This window comes from Emys orbicularis, chromosome 5 (genome assembly GCF_028017835.1).
Source record: "Emys orbicularis isolate rEmyOrb1 chromosome 5, rEmyOrb1.hap1, whole genome shotgun sequence".
NCBI classification, from domain to species: Eukaryota; Metazoa; Chordata; order Testudines; family Emydidae; genus Emys; species Emys orbicularis.
This window is the reverse complement of record NC_088687.1, coordinates 9434210-9446673: the sequence shown is the minus strand read 5'-3', so window position 1 is coordinate 9446673 and position 12464 is coordinate 9434210. Positions and strand designations below refer to the sequence as shown.

At 44.1% G+C, this 12464-nt stretch overlaps 1 protein-coding gene across 1 annotated transcript in view; it reads left to right on the top strand.

The window, feature by feature from the left end:
- UBA6 (ubiquitin like modifier activating enzyme 6) overlaps positions 1-12464 on the top strand; it is a 51033-nt gene that overhangs the window by 30347 nt on the left and 8222 nt on the right. Inside the window, exons 18-27 of the mRNA XM_065404743.1 lie at positions 307-384; positions 2692-2873; positions 4229-4334; positions 5448-5537; positions 5670-5750; positions 7326-7454; positions 9374-9425; positions 9529-9592; positions 10960-11029; positions 11468-11539. Coding sequence (XP_065260815.1) covers positions 307-384; positions 2692-2873; positions 4229-4334; positions 5448-5537; positions 5670-5750; positions 7326-7454; positions 9374-9425; positions 9529-9592; positions 10960-11029; positions 11468-11539 — 924 coding nt within the window. The remainder of the gene's footprint in view (positions 1-306; positions 385-2691; positions 2874-4228; positions 4335-5447; positions 5538-5669; positions 5751-7325; positions 7455-9373; positions 9426-9528; positions 9593-10959; positions 11030-11467; positions 11540-12464) is intronic.

The following is a 12464-nucleotide window of genomic DNA, read 5'->3' as shown; positions in this document are numbered from 1 at the left end:
CATTGTAGTCTTATTAAAGAGTTAATCTTGTTTTGGATTGAGTTCTTGGGTAGGAGGAAGAGAGGTACGTGTAAATTGGGATGTTCATGTGTAATTTGGAAGTAGAACTCATGAGCAGCGCTCTTGGGAAATAGTTCGTTTTAAAATCTAAGATGTTAAAATAGATTGTTGTAACAGTCTTAATGCTCATGTTACCATCTGTCAATCTTATTTTGACACTGGAAACTAGATTTTACAAAAAGAGCAGTGCTGAACAGCACACTTAATTTATAATTTCAGCTATTCTCTTTTTCCTTCTTGCTGTAGGTCACAATTACAGATCCAGACTTGATAGAGAAATCCAACTTGAACAGACAGTTTCTTTTTCGACCCCATCATATACAGGTAGACTTTCTTTTTGCATCATAGTGTCTCCCGGCCAGAGTATGTGCTGCTGCTTTTACTCACCGTGAGACCTTAGCTTAATCATATAAATATTTGTGTGCAAAGAAAGGAGTCTTTGAGAAGCCTTGGGGGAGGGGAGGAGGAAATGGACTTTAACAATACTAAATCTAATATTTAGACTTATTCATACATCTAAATTTACTGTTTATATTGACACCAGTTTAATGGACTCAAAGGGCCTGATTCTCCACTCATATACGCCAGTGTCACTCCATAGACTTCGGTGAAGCTATTCCTCCTTTACGTAACTGTGAGTGAAGAATCAGAACCAAGAGCTTTTGCAGGCCACTGAGAGTGATGCGAATTATGAACTTACAAGCAGTAAACGTCTTGCATCAGGTTGCTGTGAGTTGACAATTGAAATGTCAGAATTACTTAACTGAAAACTGTGGTAAAGCAGTATAAAAATAATAGCAGGAATCGTGTGAGCAGACATATTAAAACAGCATTTATGGTAAAATGTTAGTCTGCTTTAAATACTTCAGCCATGACTTTCTGAAATATTGGTATGGAGACCCTGGAGTTATGATACTAGATGTTTTAATTTGCTGTTCATAATAGTCAAATCAACTTGCTTGCCTGTGTGCACCCTTGCTATAAATATACGCTGTCTTAACTAGTCTCTTTTCATTAAGTAATTAAATATTTTGAAAAATGCATGTAATTAATCACTGGGCAACACAAAGCAATAGTTCATTCTTTGAAAGCTACTAAAAGGAGACAGATGGTTGACTTTGCATTGCAACCTGCAGTAGTCTCAAGCTTTGGCAGACCAATGGGAAAAGCCAATTCCATAGCCCAAAGACCTTCCCCTCAGTAATTCAGATGTAGCTGTTGCTAGCAAAGACGGAAATGGCAGCAAATCAGGGGAGAGATGGTGTCTTGCATGGCTAGAACCCAGCTTATATAGGGCTTTACAGACCAATGTCAGCATTGAATTGCACTTATTTCTAGGTGCAAGTCTTTGGAAAATTGGAATAACATGTTCCCCCAGTTAATACTGTCAATTAGGTGGATTATGGCATTTTACTGTGACCTTTGAGGTCAGCCTCATGTAAATGACATTTCAATAATTCAGTTTTGAAATCACAATGCTATTGGCTATTGTTTGAGATCTACTTTGGGTAAGCACTGGTCACATTTTTCTGCCTATATACAATTGAAATAAACTTTTAGCCACAAAAGCTACCTAGGGGCAATAGGGGATTCAGAAGCACCACAAGCAGAAAGCCTACTGGAATAATAGGGGCAGACACCATCTCTACCCTATCCTATAGATCGGGGTGGGCAAACTTTTTGACCCGAGAGCCACATCTGGGTGTGGAAATTGTATGGCGGGCCATGAATGCTCACAAAATTGGGGGTTGGGGTGCGGGAGAGGGTGAGGGCTCCGGCTGGGGGTGGGCTGGGGATGAGGAGTTGGGGGGTACAGGGTGCTCCGGGCTGGGACCGAGAGGTTCAGAGGACGGGAGGGGGATCAGGGCTGGGCTGGGGCAGGGGGTTGGGGTGCTGGAGGGGGTCAGGGGTGCAGGTTCCGGGCGGCACTTACCTCAAGCAGTTCCCAGTAGCAGTGGCATGTCCCCTCTCCAGCTCCTACGTGAATGCGCGGCCAGGCAGCTCTGCGCACTACCCTGTCCACAGGTGCCGCCCCTACATCTCCCATTGGCCGCAGTTCCTGGCCAATGGGAGCTGCAGGGGCGGTGCTTGGGACAGGGGCAGCCTGCAGAGCCCCCTGGCTGCCCTTACGCGTAGGAGCCGGAGTGGGGACATGCCACTGCTTCCAGGAGCTGCGCGGAGTGGGGCAAGCCCCCGACCCCACTCCCTGGCTGGAGCTCAAGGGCCGGATTAAAACGTCTGCAGGGCCGGATGCTGCCCCCGTGGCATAGTTTGCCCACCCCTGCTATAGATGCTTTCTCTCCAATGTCCCCGAACCACTAGTATTGCATCTTGTCTGGATTGGGTTTGGCCAGGCACTCAGAGCAGATCTTTCACAGCCTGTTTTGGATGAATAGGATGATTAAAGGTGAAGTACTCATCTCTTGAGTAACCATAACTTGGTTTCCTGTCTAACTTTTTATTTCCTCATTTTCAGCAGTGGGGTTTCAGATTTATACATTTTATACGCTGAATGGTTGTTTAATCTGCAATCCTGGAGGAACTTTTGTGACCTAAATCTAGCCACCTTGTTTCACTCTTGGTTTTAGAATGAATATTGCAATAAAAGAAACATATTTTTCATTTGATTAGAAACCTAAAAGCTATACTGCAGCAGCAGCAACCCTGAACATCAATCCTCAGTTAAAGATAGATCCGTATCTTAATAAAGTGTGTCCAGCCACCGAGAACATTTACAATGATGAATTCTACACCAAGCAAGACATCATTGTTACAGCTCTAGACAATGTGGAGGCAAGGCGATATATAGACAGGTAAGTGTGGTGAGGTGGGAGTCATATCTGCTCTTCTGGTTTTTCCCCCCCTCTGTTGTTGTCCCCCTCCTCCCCCCCAATCTTTTTTTAAATATGGCTTGACAGTAGTATCCTCAATCTTGTCTTTCAGACCTTGAGAGAAATGTAGGCCACAAACTGGATTGCCTTTAAAAAAAAAAAAAAAAAGGCAGCAAAATCCATCTGAGAGGTGTTGAGAATTGCTCTAGTTACGGCCATCTTTGGCCATCCATTAGTGTAGCTGCACTAATGGAAACACTTAGTGTAGACAAGCAAGGCCTCAATAAACTGATTTGTTCTAGTGTGGCTTCCCCTAGTTTTAAGCAGGAATAAGCTACTCCAGTGCAAATCAGTTCATAATGGCATTGCCTTTATGATGGCATAAGTGATTGAAATCCCCAGTGAGACGAGGCCCAAGACAAGTTCAGGAGCCAATTTCAGTCTTTTTTTTTTTTTTTTTTAAGTCTTTCCTATATCCTTAAAATCCATTTGGACTACTGGATACTTGTGACATCACTGGATAATGCATGACCTTGGAGTTCCTGAAAATGGAGGGAAGCGAGGTCCATTTCTAGTTGCACACGGAATGCCCATCTAGCCTGGATAATGGAAACACTGAGCACAGATATTAGAAACTTGATTCTGGTCTGAGAAGTGACTCTTTTTAAATGTTGCATCATGAGGTTCCCCCTTTGTTGTGGCTCAGTGACTTCCATATTGAACTTGCTATGTGTTATTACCGAGATTATATAACTCCCCGTTCAGCAAAGTATTTAGTGTTGGGATAATAAATACAACATAAAAACTTAAAATACAAAGGGTTTGAGGGTAGCAACTTTAAAGGGAAGTGTAATTGGGAGAGAATAGATAATAAAGGGCCAAGAGTAGACATTGTGAAAACACCTTTATGGGGAAAAAACATGGAGATGCTTTCGAAGAGTGTAGAGAAACACAATGAGATAGGACATGAGTTCGATCATGAATGGTCCACCATAGGAAAAATGAGACCTGCCAACTCCAGGACACTATGAAGGAAAACTCAACCAGTAGATGGTTTGCAAGCACAGAATCCCAGCCAGAGAATGGTCAAAAGAGAGGTCTTGAATGTAGTCAGGGCAAACACTGTCAAGGGCTAAAACATCAGGTTTGACAGCAAACCTTGTTTTTGAGTTATAATGAAACTATCCTTCATTTACGAAACATTCAGAAGCAAAACGAGTATCCATGAAGATTTTTTTTTAAGGGCATTTGGCTTGATTTCAGATAGTCCAGGGTCTCGCTGACCTCTCCGAATGATTTGTTCCCCTGATATCTTTTATGTTGTATTTCCACTTTAGTCGTTGTGTAGCAAACCTGCGTCCTCTCTTAGACTCTGGAACAATGGGAACTAAAGGACACACAGAAACGATTGTGCCTCATCTGACAGAGTCCTATAACAGCCATGTAAGTGTTCTTTTCGTAACAGTAACTTACCATGTGTGGTTGATCCTACAAGCTCCTTTTTTCTTATACTTTTTTTTTTGTGTGTGTATTTTAAATACAAGTTGTCACGGAGTGTGGGGGAGTCAGGGCCCTGCACCCCTCTTCCTGAGATTCACCGTGACTCTCAGCCAGCCAGTAAAACAGAAGGTTTATTAGATGACAGGAACACAGTCCCAAGCAGAGCGTGTAGCTACAACCAGAACCCCTCAATCACGTCCTGGGGGGTTTAGGGAGCTTAGACCCCAGCTTGGGGTTCCCTGCGTTGCACCACCCAGCCCAAACTGAAAACAAAAAAACTCCTCCTCCAGCTCTCTCCTGCCGCCCCTCTCCTCCCTCTCTCCTTTGTTCAGTCTCCCGGGCAGAAGGTGTCACTTCTCCCAACCCCCCTCCTGGCTCAGGTTACAGGTCAGGTGGCTTCCTTCCCATCCCCATGTAACTCCCCTGCAACATTCCCAGGTCAAATCTGCCCCGCTCCCGGCTCTGTCACACAAGTGACCCGTTGGAGTCACTGAAGGTGCACCTCCTGTTGTTGGAAAGTCAGATTTAAAAATGTGGCAAAAATCATTTTTCTAAAGACGTTCGCAGAGGAGAACCCAAACTAATGTTTTAAGGGTTTTGTTTCCTCTATTTAACCAGCAGTTACAGTGGGATCAGAAATTAAAAGTAATTCTGAAATAACTTTTTAAAATGTTGGCACCTGTTCTTATTTGAAAGTGGGGAAGTGCCCTTACATAAATGCAGTTCACTCCATTGTCCAATAGCGTTTCATGAGTCAGTTTTGCTTTTGGAGCTCCTATCCTCTTGCCTTTTAAGTTTTGTTTTTCAGTTGTAGTGAAAACAGTTCTACTTATAATATCCCTCTTGCCTGTAAAGAGACGTCTAATGCCACTGTGGCAATTGAGCTTTGTTCTGGCAATCTAATTGTAATGCTTTTATAAACAACCCCCAACACCCTTTGTTTAATGTCAGTTGAAGTTCAACCTACAGATAATACAGACATTTACAGTGCACTGGTAATAATATACTTTAATGTGTCTGTCAGTATACGCTGCTCTTTTTTTTTTTTAAATTTAGCGAGATCCACCAGAAGAAGAAATACCTTTTTGCACTTTAAAATCTTTCCCAGCTGCCATTGAGCACACAATACAGTGGGCAAGGGATAAGGTAAGTGTATTGCCTGGCAAGGTACACACATTCATTCTATATTTAGAAATGTGTGTGTGGAGGGGGTGGGGGGGAAATCAACTTAGAGAATAGTGACCTGCACAACACCATGTTTCTGCTTTTGTTTTTTAGTTTGAAAGTGCGTTTTCTCACAAACCTTCATTGTTTAACAAATTTTGGCAAACCTACCCATCCGCAGAAGAGGTCTTGCAGGTAGGAATAAATGTTGTGATTTAAAATAAGGGCCTTAAAGTAATGGCTCTTATTTTAAGATCAAGATTCAAGTTCAGTTCTGTTTTCATTCCTAATACAGAATCTGTGATCTGATGATAATCATTAAGGCTGCAGGTTTGTAACGGAAGTCACGGATTCCATGACTTTCCGTGACTTCTGCAGCAGTCGGTGCGCCATGGCACGCGCACGCACACCCCCCCCACCCCCCCCCGCAGCAGGAGCGGTTGGGTGTGGGAGGGGGTATGGGGTTGGGGCACGGGATGGGGTGAGGCGGGCTGTGGGCGGCGCTTACCTGGGGGGCTCCCCAGAAGCGGCGACATCCCCCTCGCTCAGCTCCTAGACAGAGGTGTGGCCAGGCAGCTTTGTGTACTTCCTCCGCCCAGAGCCCTGGCTTCGCAGTTCCCGCTGGCCGGGAACCACAGCCAATGGGAGCTGCGGGGGTGGTACCTTCAGGCGGAGGCAGCGCGCAGAGCTCCCTGGCCACGCCTCTGCCTAGCAGCTGAGCAAGGGGGATGTCGCCGCTTCCGGGGAGCCCCCCAGGTAAGCATCGCCCAGAGCCTGCCTCACCCTGTCCCATGTCCCAACCCCCTGTCCCCTCCCACACCCAAACTCTGCTGCTGCTGGGGGCGAGGCGCGGAGCCAGGTAGGGAGCCTACTGGCCCCGCTAACCCAACACCCCCTCCCCCAGCACCCACGGGGCCCCAGGGCAGCCCGCTGCACCTCCGCCTCCCCTACCCCCCCCCAGTTTTATTCACTGGTATTTGTAGTAAAAGTCACGGACAGGTCACGGGCAGTAAACAAAAATTCATGGCCCGTGACCTGTCCGTGACTTTTACTAAAAATACCCGTGACTAAAACGTAGCCTTAATAATCATTGATCACATTGGGTGCAAAATAAGATTAGTTATAAATATCCACAATAGCCTTATCATCAGGAACACCTCTACCACTTCCTGAATTGCCACTGTCTCAGTTAGTAGCCCAAAGCTGAGTCAGTTGTGTGTAGAAAGCTTCTCTAGCTGATATGTACCTGTACACGTGCGTGGGAGCAATGAGGAGTTATACTGCCCTCTGGTATTAAGAAAATATTGAGCATCTTCCTGAGAACTGGTGTAACAACTAATCTGAAGAAACTAGAAAGAAAAACGAACTTGCTTCCAAGTAAATAATTTCATTTTTCTGCATGGTAAATTAATATGCAACTTCCAGTAAGAGGATTTGCACACTCATTCTCTATACTGAACATTGATTATCCCATGGTAACCAGGATTGAGGCTGATAGAAACAAAATGGAATAAACATCTAACAAGCAGGTAACTTCAGAACTGCTATGTTAGGCAATAGTGTTTGGAGAAATTGCAAAGCTGAAGCTGCAAAAAGGGTGGCATGAAGTGAAATAGTGAAGCCTAGAATAAAGAATATTTCCTAAACTAGACTTCCACTTTCCCTTTTCTTAGTAAGGTAACAAAGTTTAATTTACTCTTATTTTATTAAATAGTTGTAACTGAGCTTGTCCAGTCTAATACTGTTTTCCTATTCTCCTTTTCTGTTCAGAGAATAAAGTCGGGAGAGAGTTTAGAAGGCTGTTTTCAAGCTATCAAATCACTCAGTAGAAGACCCCGAAATTGGTCTCAATGTGTGGAACTTGCAAGAATAAAATTTGAGAAGTATTTTAAACATAAGGTTTGTATATAAAACCTGTTAATGTTGAGAAATGGCTTTTGATTAATTGAGGCTTACAAAAGAATTTATTTATTTATCTCATGGATAAAATACCAAAATTATTTGCAAAAAGTTTCCTGTCACTTTCCTCCAGAATTACCAGACAGTGAATCTTTGCCACAAATGCTACAATTAAAAAACGCAAAACCCAGCTCATCTCTTGAGAAGGTTTCACATTGGGTATAGTCTTGCATAAATTATTAGATGTTTTTAACTTAATTTTATAAATCCTCACATTATCTTAGTGTCTCTAGACTGAAACTTCGGGTGGGACTTACTGTATTTTTTGGCAGTGTCTCCACTGAATAAATACCATAGTCCTGCTATCCCACAAGGTTGCCCCTCTATTAAAATATGGTTTATGCTTTCAGTGAATTGACTTTGAAGAGCTCTGTGTAAGCTCGAAAGCTTGTCTCTCTCACCAACAGAAGTGGGTCCAATAGAAGATACTACCTTACCTACCCTGTCTCTCTTTTGTTCCAGTAGACTGTTTTAATATTGCACTAAGCTTGCTGTCATCTTACTTCTTGTGTCCGTGTACTTATTCAGTCTTCTCAAATATATAGCAGACAGGATGATTAAAACATGCCGATTGTGTCGATGTAGTTTTGAAAGTGTGATATGTAATGTGCTTTAATTATGTGTACACAAATGGGTGACTGTGTTGAAGAAAAAGTACTAATTGCATGCACAGTTCCTTGGTTGCTAGTGTGTACTTCACATGTTAACCAACATTTTTGGATGAAGACTGGAGAGTGCCATATTCAGTTGGCACCTATATCTTCTGATATGCACGAATACTTTCATTACTTCAACCCCGTGGTTCTGAACAATTGGGAAGGAGCTCCCTACATCGGGGTGGGCAAAGTACGGTCCACGGGCTGGATCCGGCCCACGGGATTGCCACCCCCCTCCCAGAAGTGGCCAGCACCACATCCCTGCGGCCCATAGGGGAGGGGAGGGCAGAGGACTCCGCGCGCAGCCCTTGCTTGTGGGTACCTCCCCCGAAGCTCCCAGTGGCCGGGAACGGGGAACCGCGGATAATGGGAGCTTCGGGGGACGTACCCCCAGGCAAGGGCAACGCGCGGAGCCCTCTGCCCCCCTTCCTCCGGGGGCCACAAGGACGTGGTGCCGGCTGCTTCCCGGAGCAGCGCAGGGCCAGGGCAGGCATGCAGGCAGGGAGCCTGCCCTAGCCTCGGTGCACACCGCTGCCACCCCGGAGCCGCTCCAGGTAAGCGGCGCCAGGCCGGAGCCTGCACCCCAACTCCCTGCCGTGAACCCCCTGCCTGCACCTCAACCCCCTGCCCTGAGCCCCTTGCTGCACCTCGCACCCCCTGCACCCCAACCCCCTTCCCTGAGCCCCCTCCCTGCACCACTGCCTTGAGCCCCCTCCCGCACTGTGCACCCCTGCTGCACCCCAACCCTCTTCCCTGAGCCCCCCCTACACTCCGCACCCCTCCCTGCACCACTGCCTTGAGCCTCCTCCCGCACTGTGCACCCCTGCTGCACCCCAACCCTCTTCCCTGAGCCCCCTCATACACCCTGCACCCCTACTCCTTGCCCTGAGCCCCTTCTTGCACACCGCTCCCCCTCCCACACCCCGCACTTCCTCCTGCAGCCCAACCCCCTGCCCCGCATTACATTCTTGGCCCTGCATGCACTCGGGCCAAAAAGTTTACCCACCCCTACCCTACATGAACATAAATTTCTTTTATTTTCATAACTGATTAGAAAACTTTCCCTCTATCAGAGGGAAATATGACAAAGCTGGATCAAGACTTTAGAGCACCACAATGACATCTCTTCTTTTTCATTCATATTTTGAAGTGCTGATTTGTGTATGATGGAGTATAAATAGTCCTCTGACATTTCTTCTCTAGGCTCTTCAACTACTTCATTCTTTTCCCCTTGATACACGATTAAAAGATGGAAGTAAGTATAAATAGCCACTTTGATGTGACTTTATATAGTAAATCATTGCGTCACTATGTTATTAACTACTTAGAATTTCACTTTAAATTCTTCCCACTACCAGGTTTGTTTTGGCAGTCCCCAAAGAGGCCACCTTCTCCAATAAAGTTTGAATTCAGTGATCCTTTGTAAGTATTGTACCTCTATGATATTTTGTATATACATGGAGGAAGGGAGGGATATTATGTAATAGGCTTGTGTAGCAGAAAAACTGTCGTCTATAGAACTTGAAGTTTTGAACTGAGCTAAGACCACACAAACTGAAGTGAAAAGAACAGGAGTACTTGTGGCACCTTATGTGTGTATATATATCTCCTCAATATATGTTCCATTCTATATGCATCCGAAGAAGTGGGCTGTAGCCCACGAAAGCTGATGCTCTAATAAATTTGTTAGTCTCTAAGGTGCCACAAGTACTCCTGTTCTTTTTGCAGATACAGACTAACACGGCTGCTACTCTGAAACTGAAGTGAGGTTTGCATTGGATACACTGCCGCCTGCACCTTCCCCTTAATAACAACCTCAGTGTAACCAAGGCTAGACTTCAGTGTTGCAAATAACTAAACTCAAAAAGTTTTATTGCAAAAGAAGCATGTCAAAGTCTTGAGGTTTGTCAGATGAAATATCGACTTCTCCTTTGGGAAACTGCTCCCCACTCTTGGGGAAACACTCACCTAGTTTATGAACTCAGAGTCCTAAAAAGTGGGATAAAATGGGAATATATGGCAGTGCATTGGATGTAGTTTGAGCGTGTGAAAGGTATGCAGTTCCTGTAACAAGCATTTCACTGAATTCTCTCTGGTGTGACGCTGACAAGAATAAGGGGAAGACTAAAAGTAAATCACACAGGCCTTGAAGTTGTGCAGTGTCAGGACTTGTCTTCACTATGCTGCTGCACTCAATGCAGCGGGTGTCGATTTAGCAGGTCTACTGAAGACCCGCTAAATCTATGGCAGAGCGCTCTCTGGTTGACTCCGGTACTCCAGCTCCCGGAGAAGATTAAAGTAAGTCGACCGGAGAGCGTCTCCCATCGACGCAGTGCAGTTCTTCACGTAGCTGGAGTAGCGTAACTTAGGTCATCTTTCCCCGGTAGTGAAGACAAGCCCTCAGTGAGGATTTTAAAATTTTGACAAGATAGTTTTTGATTGTACTCAGCTGTGATTAGCCAAAATCCTCCTTTTCTCGTGTGTTCCATCTACTTTCTTAATGATCCTGTCATGTAAGGAAAATTATTCTTGGGCAATAGTTCCCTGATGTGTAGAAGCATCCCGTGATATGTTGTTGTTGTTAGTACTTTGGTAACACATCCTCCTTCATTTTTAGATCAAAGTACTTCAGGGCAGGAACCTTACCTTCTTGTTTTTTCTCCGAGCCTGACCCACTGGCGCCCCAATCCTGATTTGAGCTACAGGGTGCTACTGAAACACAAATATTATTTTAAAATCTGAATTTAGATTTTGGTACAAAAACAATTGCCTTCTCTTTTTTTCAACAGACACTACAGTTTCATAGTGAGTGGTGCAAAACTCTTTGCAAGAGTATACTGTGTCCCTGTCACAGAAAAGGTAGGTAATAATTCAGTTATAGTTAGAGCAGAGGTTAGATGCACTTGATACTCGCTATGCATTCAGATGCTACTGTTTCTGTTCGGTCTTCAGTAATAAATTGTTGAGAAACAAAATACTCTTAGAATTACAACTGATCCCTCAAGTGTTTTAATCTTCAGCATGATGGTCCAGTGCCACCAATGCTGCTCTTTATCCATATTAATCCATGAAATGCCTTTGTGTCCCCCAGCCTGATAGTTTATGATGATTCTTCAATGTTAAGTAAGTGCAGGGTACCTGGCCCATAAAACTGTAATTCTGCTGTAAATGAACTATAAATTACAAATATTTTTTAAACTTTTTTCTTTGCTTTTTTAAAGAAGTGTAGTAGATCTAATAAGGTTTTGTCTATTTCTTATAAAAGTAAGCTGCAGTTATCTTTATTTAAAAAAACAGGATTTGTCAGAAGAAACTATTTTGAAGATAATTTCAGGAGTAAATATACAAGAGTTCAGACCTTCAAATAAAGTAGGTTTAATATTTTATTAAGCTCTAAGTTAAGCAAACACCTTTCTTGTGATGTTGGTAATTCTCCCCTTCCCGTTATGTGGAGGAACTCCTGGTGAGAATATGGTTTGTGTAGCATAGGTTCTTGTTTTGTTTCCCCATGTTGTATAGTCAAGATTTTGCATTTAAATATCCCAGCTAAATCGAGCCCAAATGAAGCTGACAATGATCTGGACTCTTCAAAATTATTTTTTGTTTTTAAATTGAATCCTATAAGTGCAGTGCATGACCTTAAGCCTCCAGGCTTTTTTTATACCTGCACATCAAAGTTTTTTAGTTAACTTTTAATTACTGTTACAGTAAACGCTCCGGGTTACATTATTTTAATACTAGGCAAGAGAATGGGATTATTTTTCTCCATGACGTAAAGCTAATGTTTTAGCGCTGTATTAACCAAAAAGATTTCAATGGGTCGGATCAGGCTGCAACCACTTAAAATACATGGCAGCAAACTGTCTCTTGTAATGTTTTATGTTGCAGCTCTGTGGAGAACGGAGTTTTTAATTGTTGAGACTATAAATCCTGTTCGTGTGTAGTACTGTTATGTTGTTGGTGATCTTGATAGTTTGGCAGAAAGCTACATGCCAGGGCTTCTCTACCTTTGAAATCCAGCAGCGGCACAGTTGCAGTTCTGCGACTGTAGCACGTCAGTGGAGACACTGCCTAATCCGATGGGAGGGGTTCTGCCCGCACAGGTAAGAACACCTCCCTGACAGACAGCTACGTCGACAGAAGAATTCTTCTGTTGACTTAGTGCTGCTTACACGGGGGTTAGGTCGGCTTAACGATGCCGCTCAGGGATGTGGATTTCTTCCGTTTTCCTAGACGTTGAGAAAACATCAGCTTTTTGGTTCGATGTGGTGATAGTGCAAGACAAATGCCACAT